Raw genomic sequence first — 15,864 nt, forward strand, 5'->3', positions numbered from 1 at the left:
CTTATACCCGTACTCAGTCAGTATATACATTTTTGAGCTTATGATTTTTTAGAATTTAAAAATTAAAAAAAAATATTTTACATTTTTTTGCTACATCTGTTCTCTACATCTACAATGTATATTTCACATCTAACATGTAGATTGTACATGTACCATTTAGATTCTACATCTCCTCCACTAGGGGTTGCTCGCGCACTGAACGCGCCAGAGTGTGCGAGCCAGAAAGAGAATCAGTAGCGTCATCAGCGCTGGAGAAGGAGAGGGAAACAACAGAAAATTAATTTCTTCATTCTGGCTATAATTATGATCCGATCTAGTTCAGATTCGACAATCTGGTAGATACGGACATTCTCTACGATACTGCGTTTTTAGTTTTATCGTGCCTGCCACAGATTTTCGTCCTTTGTGTGGGCGGAAGGGGAGGGGTCGAAATTTTGAAATACACTTGTAGCAGTGTGATATCACATGAGTCTGGAAACCAAATTTGGTTTCTCTAGCTCTTATAGTTTCTGAGATCTAGGCGCTCATCAAGACGGACAGACGGACATGGCTATATCGACTCGGCTATTGATGCTGATCAAGAATATATATACTTTATGGGGTCGGAAACGTTTCCTTCTCTGCGTTTCTCTGCATCCACTTTTACCACAAATCTAATATACCCCTTAACTCTTTTTTGAGTACGGCTATAAAAAAAAACCCTACCTCTGAAAAAAGCTTTAAAAAAATATAGTTTTCAAAAATTCTTTAAAAAAAGTTTCTGCAATAGAAAAAAAAATATCATCAAACATTTCTAAGCCCAAAATCTTTAAGAAAAAGTTGGGTTTGTTTCTTGAGGAAAACTCGTGTCGACTAGTGTAATCGGAAGGAGCTCTACTTTTGAGCTTAATTATGTTAAAAATAAAATAGAATATGTCAAAAACTAAAAGAGTCGCACTACCACCAGGCGGCGTACAAAATAAATTCAGATTTGGCAATTACCGAAACATTTCCAACAGGTTATTTAAGGAGCTACACATCTAAATAAACTCATACTAAAAAAAAAACACCACTTCATCTTCCCCTCCGCACTCCTACAATATGTCTTGTTGCCAGATTAAAATGGCAATATTTATTCAAAGTCGGCTGTGGGAAAATCCCGCGGGAGTATATCCAGGCAGGTCCACTACGCCAACTGCAAGCAGGAAATCTCTGGGCCAAAGATTACTGGAGGCACTAAAAAGCACTGCAATGGATATGGCCACATAATAGCTGATTGTCCTCAAGTGTTAAATAATGTAAAAAATTATTAAATAAAATACTTTACAGAATACCTTAAAGGCTCGTATTAGAGTTCAAAGATTAACGTTTTAAGCCCCAATTTTGACAGAAGGTGTTTCTTCAGATGTTGAAAGCTGCCATTGCGTTTTTGTTCCTTATTCTGGCGAGATTAGAGCCAAGGATGGCGCCGAGATATTTGCTTCTCTTGAAAACTCGGGTACATTTTACCAATTGTGGGTAGTTTAATACTCAGTAGACAGCAGTTTTTAGTTTTTTTAGACAGCAAGCACCAGTTCGGTTTTCAGATGATTCATCCCGTGCTCATCTTGCTGACGTGCAAAATCCAAAAGCACACTGATTGTGGCAGTATAAGAGATTACAGTATAGCTAGATGATTGGTATAGACCGTAACTTTGTTTCCGCACAACTTAAGCGGAAGTAGAAAGTTTTTGAGGACTAGGTTACACAGAAGTGGGGATATAACCTCTCCCCTACCTTTTGTGACCGTCACGGAAGACGAGGTAGAGCAAAGGTTTTCGTTATATTCCTGAGAACGATACCTGGATACCTGGTTACCATCGGGTGTGTGCCAAACTTGGTCCATGCGGATTTTACTGACTCGATCCTGACATTGTTGAAGGCTTCGTTTCTATAAAAAAACGAACCATCTAGGACGGCCCTTGAATCGCAATAATTTGCTCACTAGGGGTCAGGCAGAGAAGGGGCCTAAGCCCACGGCCCAAGGGCCGGGCAGTAGCAAGAATTGGGGGACTGATTCCTCCTCCTCCTCGGCTCGACAACTTCTACAGAAGTCATTGTGGGGGATTGACAGTCTGGAGGCATGTGCCGATGTGTGTGCACTGTATCCAGAGCATCGTCTGTATTAGCCAGAGCTATTAGCCTACCGGTAATACATAGCTCTGCCATGCGTTGAACTCGGTTGAGCTTTTGTAGACAGGGTCTTTTGTCAAGTGCTGGCTACTACTCCATATATCATGATTTGTCTTATGATTGCGGTGTAGAACCAACGAACTATTTACGGGGTCAGACTCAATTTTAGTCCTATGGTTTTCCTGCAGGTATAGATGGCCAATGTGGCCTTCTTTACTCTAACCTCTTGTAAGATACCTTTTTTCAGGCTGTCATATGCATCAGCCTGTCCAGGGTTCCTTTACAAGAAATTTGTAGATTTGCTGGAACTTAAGGTTCGGGGTTGGCCTTGTATGACCGAAAGAGTGGTAGGCAAGGTGGGAGAATTGATGACGCGGTAGCTTTTGTGGTTTTGTTTATTACACTACTCGACAAAATCGAACTTTTTGTTTCCTCAAGGATCCAAACCGACTTTTTCTGATAGATATGGGGCTTTAAATTTTTTTAAAGAATTATGGTTTTTTTTCTATGGCAGAACTTTTTTTTGAAGAATTTTTTAAGTCTGGTATTTTTTTTTAAGCTTTTTTCAGACGTAGCGCTTGTTTTTTCACATAACTCTAGTATTTTACGTCTGGTTGTAAAGAACTTTGCTATTTTGAAAAGATAATTAAAACAGCTAGAAGTTAAGCCCAAACACTTTGTGATTTCAGCTTACCGTCTGGGAAATATAAAGCATTGAAATGCGAAAATGATGATTTTTTTGCGGTATTTTTTACGAAATTTTGACTTTAAAAACTCAGGAAAAGTCGAAATAAAATTATATCCTGTGTCCTCCATTTTTTGGTGTATAGGTGCATTAATTTGGCGTCGTTTAAGGTATCGCACATAATCTATGGAGAGACTTTGGAGCTAAAATTCGTTAACCAAACCTAAAAAATGAAAAAAATGAACAAAAAATACCTTTTCGATGGTTGCGGGCCCAACTGCCAATTGGGAACAAAGCAAACGAAAAAGGGTTGTACATTTGGTACCTGATCGCGATCGCAATTCCCGATTGTCAGTTGGGCCCGCAGCCTTCCAAAAGGAATTTTTGTTCATTTATTTCATTTTTTAGGTTTTAGTTCCTGTTGGAAGCTGCCGAGCTTTTTCGGCAACTCTGACTCCACATTTACAATAATTTACTCAGTTGGTTAAGTTTACAAATGTTTTTATTTTATCGACGGGTTACAAAGGTTTTGAGGCCGTGGCCGTGAACTACGACTCGATGCGTTCGACAAATATTTGGACTGCTACGAGAACAGGGCGAAGCAATGCACTATAAGCAGTATAGTCATAGGACTACTGTGCGTGTGTACGGGAGCGTACTGAGAGAGCGATTTTTAGTATAAGAGATGATATATGACTATATGTTATTAATTTGTTAAGATCTGTTAACAGCTGCTGCTCCGAACATACTCCCCCCCGTTGAAAGACCAGGGCTTTTAACAGGATCCTCAACGGGTAGGACGCACAGCTTGTTGACAGCTCGACGAGTGGTTCCAGATGGTGTTCTCAGGATGGCAACTCGCACAGTGCCATCAGCTCCAGCAATGATGTCGATCACCCGTGCTAATGGCCACTTCAACGGCGGCAAGTTGAATACAAGTTGATACAGACGATGTCGTTGACTTGGATCGATGGCTGCGGGGTGCGCTATTTGGCACGTTGTTGGAGCAGAGTCAAATACTCCTCACTCCAACGCTTCCAAAAGATCTGCTGAGCACAGACGACTCTTTGCCAGCAATCTAGTCTGTTAAAGTTTAGATTCGTAACGTCTGGCTCGGGAAACTCCATCAGCGGACGACCAATTAGAAAATGTCCTGGTGTAAGGACGCCAAGATCTTCAGGGTTTTCTGAAATTGCGAGAAGAGGACGAGAATTTATTACAGCCTGGATTTGGCAGACCAATGTCCGCAGCGTCGAAGCCAAAGAGTGACGATCCCAGGGAGCGATATAAATGCTGCTTGGCCATCTTCACTGCTGCTTCCCAAAAGCCCCCGAAGTGGGGTGAGCGAGGCGGGATAAACTTCCAATTGAAGCCATTGTTGATGCAATGATTATGAACTGCATCACGATGCTTCTCGCTCATAAACAGCCGCCGAAGGTCCTCCAACTCGTTCCTTGCTCCCACAAAATTGGTGGCATTGTCCGACCAAATGCATCGGGGTATGCCGTGCGTGGCAATGAAGCGTTTGAGGGCACTCCAAAATCCAGCAGTTGTGAGGTCCTTCACTAATTCCAACCAAACGGCCTTTGTTGCAAAACAGATGAAGACGCTGATGTAGCATTTTGTAGGCGTTCGAGTGCGCCCATCTGGCTTGTAATAGAAGGGACCGCACTAGTCAATTCCAGTGACGGTGAATGCAGGCGAATCCTGCACTCGATCCTTCGGTAGGTCAGCCATTATGTGCTCCACAAGACGAGGTCTGGACCTGCAGCAGATGATGCATTTCCGCAACGCTCGAGAAACAGTTTTCATGCCGCCGATGGGCCAGAACTGCAAGCGATTAGATCCCAGTAGAGACTGCGGCCCAGCATGGTGATGCTTCCGATGAAAGTGCATGATGATGACGAACGTCAATGGATGATCCCTGGGCAAAATGATTGGGTGGCGTGCATCGAAGCCAAGAGTTGAGTGCCGCAAGCGACCACCAACGCGAATCAAACCAACGTCATCTATGAAAGGCGAGACAGATATAATGCTGCTGGAGGACTCCACACAGTTCCCCTTCCGCAGAGCACGGAACTCGGGATAAAGGTGGGCGCGTTGAATGATGCGACACAACAAGTGCGATCCTTTGCGAAGGTCTTCAGACGAGAGATCAGGTGACCTTTTCTTGCTGACGAACTTATGAGCATATCCAAAAATGCGCATCACGACTCCGAATGAGTTAATGTGCTTAAACGAAAGCGAGATGTCGACACGCTCAGACGACAGCAATACTCGATGCCTAATTTCCGGAAGAATGAGTTCGGGCGAACAACGTTCAGGCCAGCTACTTTTTTCGCCTGGCAAGAAAGAAGGTATATTCATCCACAACCTAGACTGCAAGAGCTCCTGAGGCGCTGCTCCCTTTGAAAGAATGTCAGCCGGGTTCATTTCAGTTGGTACATAGCGCCAATCCATGCCCCTCGTAAGTTGCTGTATTGCGGAAATCTTGTTAGACACGAACACGTTAAATTTGGATGGTTCCTCTCGCAACCAAGACAGTACCACAGTTGAATCCGACCAGCAATGGATCGGGCAGTCGAAGGTATCCATTTTTCTAATTTCGGGAAGTAAATTGGCTAACAGGAACGCTGCACATAGCTCAAGCTCAGGCACCGTGAGAGTTTTCAATGGTGAAACTCTAGCCTTCGAGCAAAGCAAATGTACCTCATCGGCGGTATCCTTAAACGAACGAGCATAGATACAAGCCCCATAGGCCTGGACGCTGATATCACAAAATGCATGCAACTCAAACCTTGCCTTAGGTTGAAGTATATAAAGCGGAAATGTAGCGTGACCCACAGTAGCGAAATCCTTGCAAAACTCAGTCCACGCCGATTCCAGTGGCTGAGGAAGACTTTCATCCCAATGCAGCTTGTCTCTCCACATGCGCTGCATGATGATTTTCGCTCTGGTCAATGTGGGTCCAATCAATCCCATAGGATCATAGCACCGTGCAATGGTTGACAACACCGAACGCTTAGTGTGCTTGCCAACACCGATTTGAGGTGCAAAAGTAAACAAGAAATTGTCCCTCTGGGGTTCCCAGATGAGTCCAAGCGCCTTGGTCACATCGCTGCCATCATCGAGCTTCAGAAAACTTTCCCTTTCTGCCTCAGGGACTTCACGAAGAACAACTCATCGAGCAGAGTGCTGTGATTGATGTCATCCGAAGATTGGGTTGCGATGAACGATGAGTTATTGAGGGCCGAGTGCCCGCCACCAGAAAGAATCCATCCTAGATGTGTCTTCTGCAGCAACGCTAGTCCAGGCGCCAGCTGAATTTGCCCCACACACAGCAACTCGAAGAAAAGTCCGGCTCCGATGAGCAGGTCAATCCGCTGTGGCTTATGGAACGAAGGGTCAGCAAGCTGGATATTCGATGGTATAGGCCAACTAGCAGTGCTAACTGTGATGCTAGGTTGATGGTCCGATATCTTCTGGGCAACGACGGCAGTGATGCTAGTGGTGAACTCTGAAATCCGCGATTTCAGAACGAGATCCACCGAGATACCTTCTGTTGGGAAGCTAGCATCTCCTATGCCAGAGACAGCGGTAAGCGATTTGGTTGTTCGAAGTTTTAGCTGATTAGCTAGACGACTAGTTATGAAATGCAATTGCGATCCCGAATCCAAAAATGCGCGACAGGGTACGAAAGTTCCAACGCTGTTTTTTACGAGAACGACGGCAGTGGCTAAAAGCACAGCATCAGATGGACTGTGGGACATAAAGGCTTGAGGCAAGGAGGGCGATACTGCAACCATGGCGTTACGACTTGGTTGTGCTGGTGAGGCTTCAATTGGAGGAACAGATTGGGCAGCCTCTGTTGGACGAATGAAATGCAAAAGAGTGTGGTGCTTCGATCGGCAAGAGCCGCAGGGACCTGATCTACAATCTCTCAATTGATGGCCTTTTCGTAGGCAATTTAGGCATAGCAAGAGCCTCTTGGCTTCCAGGCGACGATCATTCGGCGATAGAATTGCAAACCGTTGACAATTGGCAATCATGTGATGAGTACTCTGGCACAGTTCACAAGAAACTGGAGCGTTCGATGCTACAAATGTCTTTCTTTGATGCATACTCACAGTTTTTCCTGACTTGCCAACCTAACTATCTTGTCCTTGTCCTTGATCCACATTTTCAAGCGTGCGACATCTTTTTTCCAAGAATCCAGACAGTTTCTCCCAAGATGGCAGCTCTTGATTCGACGAAGACTCCTCCCATCTATTTTGAGAGGCTTTGTCCAGCTTCTGAAGAACAGTCTGCACGATAATGCAATCCGCCACTTCTTCCTTGCTTGCAAGCGACTCCATAGCACGAATATGCGATGTAACTCTGTCGGTCAATTCCCTCAATCTGCCCACCTATGCGTCAGCCTTCTCCAACCCAAATATCCCTCTGATGTGTGCCTGCAAAATAAAACGTTTATTACACTACTCGACAAAATCGAACTTTTTTTTTCCTCAAGGACCCAAACCGACTTTTTCTGATAGATATGGGGATTTAAATTTTTTTAAAGAAATATGGTTTTTTTTCTATGGCAGAACTTTTTTTTGAAGAATTTTTGAAGTCTGGTATTTTTTTTTAAGCCTTTTTTTAGAGGTAGCGCTTGTTTTTTGCACATAGCTCTAGTATCTTACGTCGGTTTGTTAAGAACTTTGCTATTTTAAAAAGATAATTAAAACAGCTAGAAGTTAAGCCCAAACACTTTGTGATTTCAGCTTACCGTCTGGGAAATATAAAGCATTAAAATGCAAAAATGATGATTTTTTTGTGGTATTTTTTACGAAATTTTGACTTTAAAAACTCAGGAAAAGTCGAAAAAAAATTATATCCTGTGTCCTCTATTTTTTTGTGTATAGCTGCATTAATTTGGCGTCCTTTAAGGTATCGCTCATTAAAATCTATGGAGAGACTTTGGAGCTGTTCGGAGCAGCAGCTGTTAATAGATCTCAACAAATTAATATCATATAGTCATATATCATCTCTTACACTTAAAAACGCTGTCTCAGTACGCTCCCGTACACACGCACATATGTCAGTAGTGCTTATAGTGCATTGCTTCGCCCTGTTCTCGTAGCAGTCCAAATATTTGTCGAACGCATCGAGTCGTAGTTCACGGCCACGGCCTCAAAACCTTTGTAACCCGTCGATAAAATAAAAACATTTGTAAACTTAACCAACTGAGTAAATTATTGTAAATGTGGAGTCAGAGTTGCTGAAAAGCTCGGCAGCTTCCAACATTTTGGTGACCCCGACGTGATTGCCGTGGACTTACAGTGCGTTAAAAGTGTTTAAACCATTCCATCAATCCAATTTTGAAGGTTTTACGTGACATTTTTGAAAAAAGTAGCGAACCAAAAGTCGTTGTGACCGACCTTAGCAGTTCTAGCGGCCCGCTATTCGTTTCGTATTCTCTTTCAACGTCAGCTTCAGCCTGCGCAACGCACTGTCGAGACTGGTTGCATAGAGTTCTAAGCGTGGTCCGTTAGTTTTCTTCGCCTCCTCTTTGGTCGTTTGCTTCAGCCAGCTCTTGTGGGAGGCTGCAGTAATAACTCTCTGAAATTCGAACTCGAAAGCAGAGTACATCTCGTGCGTTCTCTCTTTTGCATAATTGTTGGTTTTCCGTCGTCGCTTCGTTTGCGTTTACCGGTGCATACATATTGCAATATAAGTGCCAAAAAAGTGAACGTAAAGGCGTATGAACTCGTTTGAACTCGCGCGTTGCGTAATAATATTTAATTGTGATCGACTAGCACCCTCCGCGTCAACCGATTTCTATAACCGAAAACATGGGCAAGAAAAAGAATAGCAGAAAGAGTGGATCGTTTGCTATGGACAATGAAAGTGATTCTGTGACATTTGGCGCTTCTCCATCGGGTGAAAGTTTAAGTGCGAATGCAGCCAGCACCCAAGTCCCTGTTCCGGTATCTCGTATTCCTTCATGAGACTGAAGGCTAGAGCTATTTTCGATCGGCTAGAGTCCATACGCACAGAGATGGATAGTTGCGCCAAATGGATGAATACGACTTGCGAGGGCTCTTGGAATCATTGACGGAGCTTAAATAAAATTTTGTTGTGGCACACACCAGTTTGGAGGATTTGGATTTGGAGTCAATGTCCAGTGAAATTCCTGCCAAATTGGACTCGTCGATATTGTCGTTGAGGACCATTCTTCAGCGCGAGCTTGGAAGTCGCTCGAGCAATAAGCATTGTTCCACATTCAACGCCAACTCTAGTGAATCGCAGTCAATCGTCATAATGTCCAATCGATCTCGGTTACCTCATCTGGAGCTGCCCAAATTCAGTGGAATTTATACGGAGTGGGCCAATTTCTTCTCAATATTCACCGCGATTATTGACAAGGAATCTGAGCTGAGCCCTATCGAAAAGCTGCAGCATCTACGTTCCTGCTTGAGTGGCGCATCCTGAATACCATCAGCTCGTTGGAAATAAATGAAGCTAATTATATCATAGCATTAGACATTCTGAAGCGACGCTTTGATAACACTAGTCAACACGATTTTTCCTCAAGGAACAAAACGAACTTTTTCTTAAAGATTTGGGGCTTAGAAATGGTTTGATGATATATTTTTTTTCTATGGCAGAACTTTTTTTTGAAGAATTTTTGAAAACTGGTATTTTTTTTTAAGCTTTTTTCAGAGGTAGCGCTTGTTTTTTTCACATAGCTCTAGTATCTTACGTCTGGTTGTAAAGAACTTTACTATTTTGAAAAGGTAATTAAAACAGCTAGAAGTTAAGCCCAAATACTTTGTGATTTCAGCTTACCGTCTGGGAAATATAAAGCATTGAAATGCAAAAATGATGATTTTTGTTGGTATTTTTTACGAAATTTTGACTTTAAAAACCCAGGAAGCTTACCGTCTGGGAAATATAAAGCATTAAAATGCAAAAATTACGATTTTTGTGCGGTATTTTTTACGAAATTTTGACTTTAAAAACCCAGGAAAAGTCGGAAAAAAAATTATATCTTGTGTCCGTTGTTTTTTATGTATAGGTGCGTTAATTTGGCGTCGTTTAAGGTATCGCTCATTAAAATTTATGGAGAGACTTTGGAGCTAAAATTCGTTAACCAAACCTAAAATATGAAAAAAATGAACAAAAAATACCTTTTGGAAGGTTGCGAGCCCAACTGCCCATTGGGAATAAAGGAACGCGATCAGGTACCAAATGTACAACCCTTGTTCGTTTGCTTTGTTCCCAATTGGCAGTTGGGCTCGCAACCTTCCAAAAGGTATTTTTTGTTCATTTTTTTCATATTTTAGGTTTGGTTAACGAATTTTAGCTCCAAAGTCTCTCCATAAATTTTAATGAGCGATACCTTAAACGACGCCAAATTAACGCACCTATACATAAAAAAACAACGGACACAAGATATAATTTTTTTTCGACTTTTCCTGGGTTTTTAAAGTCAAAATTTCGTAAAAAATACCGCACAAAAATCGTAATTTTTGCATTTTAATGCTTTATATTTCCCAGACGGTAAGCTTCCTGGGTTTTTAAAGTCAAAATTTCGTAAAAAATACCGCACAAAAATCATCATTTTTGCATTTCAATGCTTTATATTTCCCAGACGGTAAGCTGAAATCACAAAGTATTTGGGCTTAACTTCTAGCTGTTTTAATTACCTTTTCAAAATAGTAAAGTTCTTTACAACCAGACGTAAGATACTAGAGCTATGTGAAAAAAACAAGCGCTACCTCTGAAAAAAGCTTAAAAAAAAAATACCAGTTTTCAAAAATTCTTCAAAAAAAAGTTCTGCCATAGAAAAAAAAATATATCATCAAACCATTTCTAAGCCCCAAATCTTTAAGAAAAAGTTCGTTTTGTTCCTTGAGGAAAAATCGTGTTGACTAGTGTTATCAAAGCGTCGCTTCAGAATGTCTAATGCTATGATATAATTAGCTTCATTTATTTCCAACGAGCTGATGGTATTCAGGGATGCGCCACTCAAGCAGGAACGTAGATGCTGCAGCTTTTCGATAGGGCTCAGCTCAGACTCCTTGTCAATAATCGCGGTGAATATTGAGAAGAAATTGGCCCACTCCGTATAAATTCCACTGAATTTGGGCAGCTCCAGATGAGGTAACCGAGATCGATTGGACATTATGACGATTGACTGCGATTCACTAGAGTTGGCGTTGAATGTGGAACAATGCTTATTGCTCGAGCGACTTCCAAGCTCGCGCTGAAGAATGGTCCTCAACGACAATATCGACGAGTCGAATTTGGCAGGAATTTCACTGGACATTGACTCGAAATCCAAATCCTCCAAACTGGTGTGTGCCACAACAAAATTTTATTTAAGCTCCGTCAATGATTCCAAGAGCCCTCGCAAGTCGTATTCATCCATTTGGCGCAACTATCCATCTCTGTGCGTATGGACTCTAGCCGATCGAAAATAGCTCTAGCCTTCAGTCTCATGAAGGAAATACGAGATACCGGAACAGGGACTTGGGTGCTGGCTGCATTCGCACTTAAACTTTCACCCGATGGAGAAGCGCCAAATGTCACAGAATCACTTTCATTGTCCATAGCAAACGATCCACTCTTTCTGCTATTCTTTTTCTTGCCCATGTTTTCGGTTATAGAAATCGGTTGACGCGGAGGGTGCTAGTCGATCACAATTAAATATTATTACGCAACGCGCGAGTTCAAACGAGTTCATACGCCTTTACGTTCACTTTTTTGGCACTTATATATGCAATATGTATGCACCGGTAAACGCAAACGAAGCGACGACGGAAAACCAACAATTATGCAAAAGAGAGAACGCACGAGATGTACTCTGCTTTCGAGTTCGAATTTCAGAGAGTTATTACTGCAGCCTCCCACAAGAGCTGGCTGAAGCAAACGACCAAAGAGGAGGCGAAGAAAACTAACGGACCACGCTTAGAACTCTATGCAACCAGTCTCGACAGTGCGTTGCGCAGGCTGAAGCTGACGTTGAAAGAGAATACGAAACGAATAGCGGGCCGCTAGAACTGCTAAGGTCGGTCACAACGACTTTTGGTTCGCTACTTTTTTCAAAAATGTCACGTAAAACCTTCAAAATTGGATTGATGGAATGGTTTAAACACTTTTAACGCACTGTAAGTCCACGGCAATCACGTCGGGGTCACCAAAATGTTGGAAGCTGCCGAGCTTTTTAGGCAACTCTGACTCCACATTTACAATAATTTACTCAGTTGGTTAAGTTTACAAATGTTTTTATTTTATCGACGGGTTACAAAGGTTTTGAGGCCGTGGCCGTGAACTACGACTCGATGCGTTCGACAAATATTTGGACTGCTACGAGAACAGGGCGAAGCAATGCATTATAAGCACTACTGACATATGTGCGTGTGTACGGGAGCGTACTGAGACAGCGTTTTTAAGTGTAAGAGATGATATATGACTATATGATATTAATTTGTTGAGATCTATTAACAGCTGCTGCTCCGAACAGCTCCAAAGTCTCTCCATAGATTTTAATGAGCGATACCTTAAAGGACGCCAAATTAATGCAGCTATACACAAAAAAATAGAGGACACAGGATATAATTTTTTTTCGACTTTTCCTGAGTTTTTAAAGTCAAAATTTCGTAAAAAATACCACAAAAAAATCATCATTTTTGCATTTTAATGCTTTATATTTCCCAGACGGTAAGCTGAAATCACAAAGTGTTTGGGCTTAACTTCTAGCTGTTTTAATTATCTTTTTAAAATAGCAATGTTCTTTACAACCAGACGTAAGATACTAGAGTTATGTGAAAAAAACAAGCGCTACCTCTAAAAAAAAGCTTTAAAAAAAATACCAGTTTTCAAAAATTCTTTAAAAAAAAGTTCTGCCATAGAAAAAAAAAATATCATCTAACTATTTGGAAGCCCCAAATCTTTAAGAAAAAGTTCGTTTTGTTCCTTGAGGAAAAATCGTGTTGACTAGTGTTATTAATGCTTTTTATTCGTTTTACTTGTTTACAATTTCGAGACCTGCTGGTATTGCTAGAAGTGCTGTGAGCTGGTAGACTGCCTAGTGCAGTGTCTTGTGTTCTTGGCCTCTTGTGTTCGGGCAGATGTACTGCCTAGTGCAATGTCTTGGGTTTGGGCTGATGGACTGCCTGCTTTTTCGGCCGATCTTGGCCCTTTTAAGCAGCTGGCGATCGCACCTGTCTTTGACCCGGAAATAATTGCTTATTGCTAACTTATGATTATTGGGTGACAATAATTGTGGGGCGTGGTAAGTGGGTCGAAGCTTGGTGCTTCGTTGACAATTGCTTAGTGGGTCAGTGTGTTTTGATGGGGCTGCAGTTGAGAATTTGGTTTCGAAATGGGGTTTTGCTAACTAAGATCGCCAAGAAGTGGATGACCGAGAATTTTGTGCTGTTTTCGCTGATTGCGAAATAATGTAGAATGGGTAGAGTTGTTGATCCAGAGTTCTTAATTTTATTATTGCGTGCGTTGCTTAAGGCTATCTATTTTTCCAGATGTGCTGACGCACCGCTATTTGTTCGTTGGCTCTGTGTATATCAGTTTGATAATTGTTGCCGAATAGCGTGGATGCGCTGACACTCCGCCGTTTGTGACGAGGGCCCGCGTTGAGGGGTTCTGTGGATATCAGTTCAATTATGGGCCCCGACAAGCGTGGGGTTAGCGTGGCTGTTTCCTGTGTTGCTGGGTTGTCGGATGGTGGCTGCCGTTGTCCTTGTTCGATGCTGGTGGTCGGCTTTGAGGGTGTCCGTGTGTTCAATTCTTCCGTTGCGGATTCGTTGCGTGCTTGCCCTGTTGCTTGTCTTGGACCTGGGCTTCCTGTGTCGAGCGCCGGGTTCAAGTGTGTTTGTCTCGTGTGTGAGATCCTCGTGGTTTGTTTGGGATGCTTGTTCCCTGTTGTTGGCCTAGGACGCGGTTGCTCCGTAGTGACCGTGGGACTCGTTCTCCCGATTGCTTGCTTGCGGTTTGCTGGTGTTGACCTTGGATTCGTGTTCTCCGTAGTGTGCCGTTGCTTCGTATTCGTTGTGATTTTTTTTGGGTGTCAAGTGCTGCGTTGCGTTATTGGGTGCCGTGTGCGTTGTGGTAGGTCGTGGACGTGGGTTCATTGCGATTTGTTGGGTTTCTGGTATCGGGGTTCGGCGTCTTGTACGTGGATGGTAGTAAGCACGGGTTCAGTGGGTATGGGGCGACGGTCTCGTAGCTGTAGCAGCGTGGAGCCGCATTGGATCGTCGTTTCGGTGGCACCTAGGAAGTCCATGCCGATAATAACTTGTCCCAACATGTTTGGCAGGACCAGAAGCGGAATTTGAACCTCTCGTTGATCCAGCTTGATGTGCGCCAGTAGAACTTGTGGAATCTCTCTGACCGAGCCATCGGCCAGGCGTATGCGGACGCATGCATCTTGCAGGTTGGTGTTGTTGTCTAGTTGTCGGGCGAGGTTTGCGCTGATGAAGCTTCTGGATGCCCCAGTGTCGATTGTGGCTTCCGTTGCGTGTCCTCCTATGGTCACCATCGCCACTATTCGGCCGTTGCTTACGTGTAGAGAGTTATTTAGTCGCGGGTTGGAGGAGGCGTCGTTCCCGGCTGATCCCGTGTCAGTTGGGGACGCATGTCGTTTCCCGACGTGTTTTGGTTGCAGCAATTTACGGTCCGTGTGCCGCGTTTGCCACATTCCCAGCAGAATAGGATGGAGGGATTATGGCAGTCGTATGCCGCATGCCCCGCTTCACCACACCGGCGATAGGCTGCGCGTGGGTTGGTGATGGGGGTCGTGATCATGTGATGGGTTACATCGGGATTCGCCGTACTGTTTGGATGAGCTGGCGGTCTCCCTGGTGTGTCTGTCGATTCCAAATGGAGACTCAGATATGGCGTCTGGTGCGAGTCGTAATTCCTCTGCTCTGAAGCCAGCCTTGCGTATCTTGGAGTGTTCCGCGGGGTGCAAAAGTGGTCGGGATGGTCCGCTCTTGGATGCTCTCGAACTCGGTGGCCAACATTGTGATCTGTGCTAAGCTTTGTAGTTCGTGTCGCCGCACGTACATCTGGTATGCTGGCAGGGCGTTATCGTAGATCCTGTTTAGTTCCTTAGCTGCGTCGTACCTGGCGTGGTGCATGAGTAGACGTATCTCGATGAGGTAATCCTTGAACAATTCTCCTCTCGCTTGCTTGCGGGCCCGGATTTGGTCTTCCAATTGTTCGAAGTACCGTGGCGGCAAGAAGAAAGTTAAGGATTCTTGGCGGAAACATGCTCAGGAGCTGCCTTGTAGTTGGCTGGTGCGGTACCAGCGACTGGCCCGATCGGTGAGAAGCTCTGTCATGGCCCGAGGTAGCTGATTTGTGTCCACCCCATATGAGAGCGCACGTTCTTCAAGTAGTTCCAGAAATGTAAGTGGGTCGTCCTGTCCGTCGAACCTGATTCCCCATTTCCGAATCTGTTCCGCGATGTGGGCGGTGTGGCTGTGGGTCGTCCATCTATGGAAGGGTCCATGGCTGGCACGATCCTCTGTGTGGGCGAGCGACTGGTCTCCGTAACTGGAGGTCAGGGTAAATCGGCGGGCGTTACGATGCGTGGTGGGCCGACTGTTCCTTCGTTGCCGAATCCGAATTGGTCGGCCAGGGCTTCCAGATCATCCCGCCGGAGTTTGTAGATCCAGCCGGTGGTGACTCCTGGATTGGTATGGTGTCCCTCCGGGTAAAATTCGTCGGGTCGACCGGCTCCGTGGGCTTCCATGGTGTGTTTCTGCGGTTAGTAGCACTGACTTACGTTTTTTGTGGTACTTCTGTACTGTAGCACTTTTGCTTGCGACTGGATGTTGCGGTTTTGTGCTTGACGGTTATTGATCCTTGCTAGCCTAGTTTCCTTCGGTGGCCTTGGGTTTTTACTCCACAAAGCTCCGTATCAAGGTGTTAGTCTCCTTAAAGTCACCAAAAAGTCCCTGCTCGGGCGCCACTTGTGAGGTCCTATTTCAGGCTGAGATATGCATCAGTCTGTCCAG

The 15,864-nt window shown here is 44.0% G+C and overlaps 1 protein-coding gene across 1 annotated transcript; it reads right to left on the minus strand.

The window, feature by feature from the left end:
* Positions 1-3,822: 3,822 nt before the first annotated feature.
* LOC121404934 lies at positions 3,823-5,776 on the minus strand. The gene is made up of 3 exons (XM_041595352.1): positions 4,550-5,776; positions 4,075-4,486; positions 3,823-4,022 (listed from the first exon to the last, which is right to left on the minus strand). The coding sequence occupies exons 1-3, from the start codon at positions 5,774-5,776 to the stop codon at positions 3,823-3,825; spliced, it is 1,839 nt and encodes a 612-aa protein (XP_041451286.1).
* Positions 5,777-15,864: the final 10,088 nt, after the last annotated feature.

Source organism: Drosophila obscura, unplaced genomic scaffold (genome assembly GCF_018151105.1).
Source record: "Drosophila obscura isolate BZ-5 IFL unplaced genomic scaffold, ASM1815110v1 contig_58, whole genome shotgun sequence".
Lineage (NCBI taxonomy): Eukaryota > Metazoa > Arthropoda > Insecta > Diptera > Drosophilidae > Drosophila > Drosophila obscura.

What these genes read in the sequence shown, in the direction of transcription:
- LOC121404934 (XM_041595352.1), bottom strand. Translation starts at nt 5,776, where the DNA reads ATGCAGCGCATGTGGAGAGACAAGCTGCATTGGGATGAAAGTCTTCCT. An exon ending in CTGACCTACCGAAGGATCGA is followed by an intron (nt 4,487 to 4,549) that starts GTGCAGGATTCG and finishes TTCTATTACAAG; the next exon opens with CCAGATGGGCGCACTCGAAC. An exon ending in CTTCGACGCTGCGGACATTG is followed by an intron (nt 4,023 to 4,074) that starts GTCTGCCAAATC and finishes TCGCAATTTCAG; the next exon opens with AAAACCCTGAAGATCTTGGC.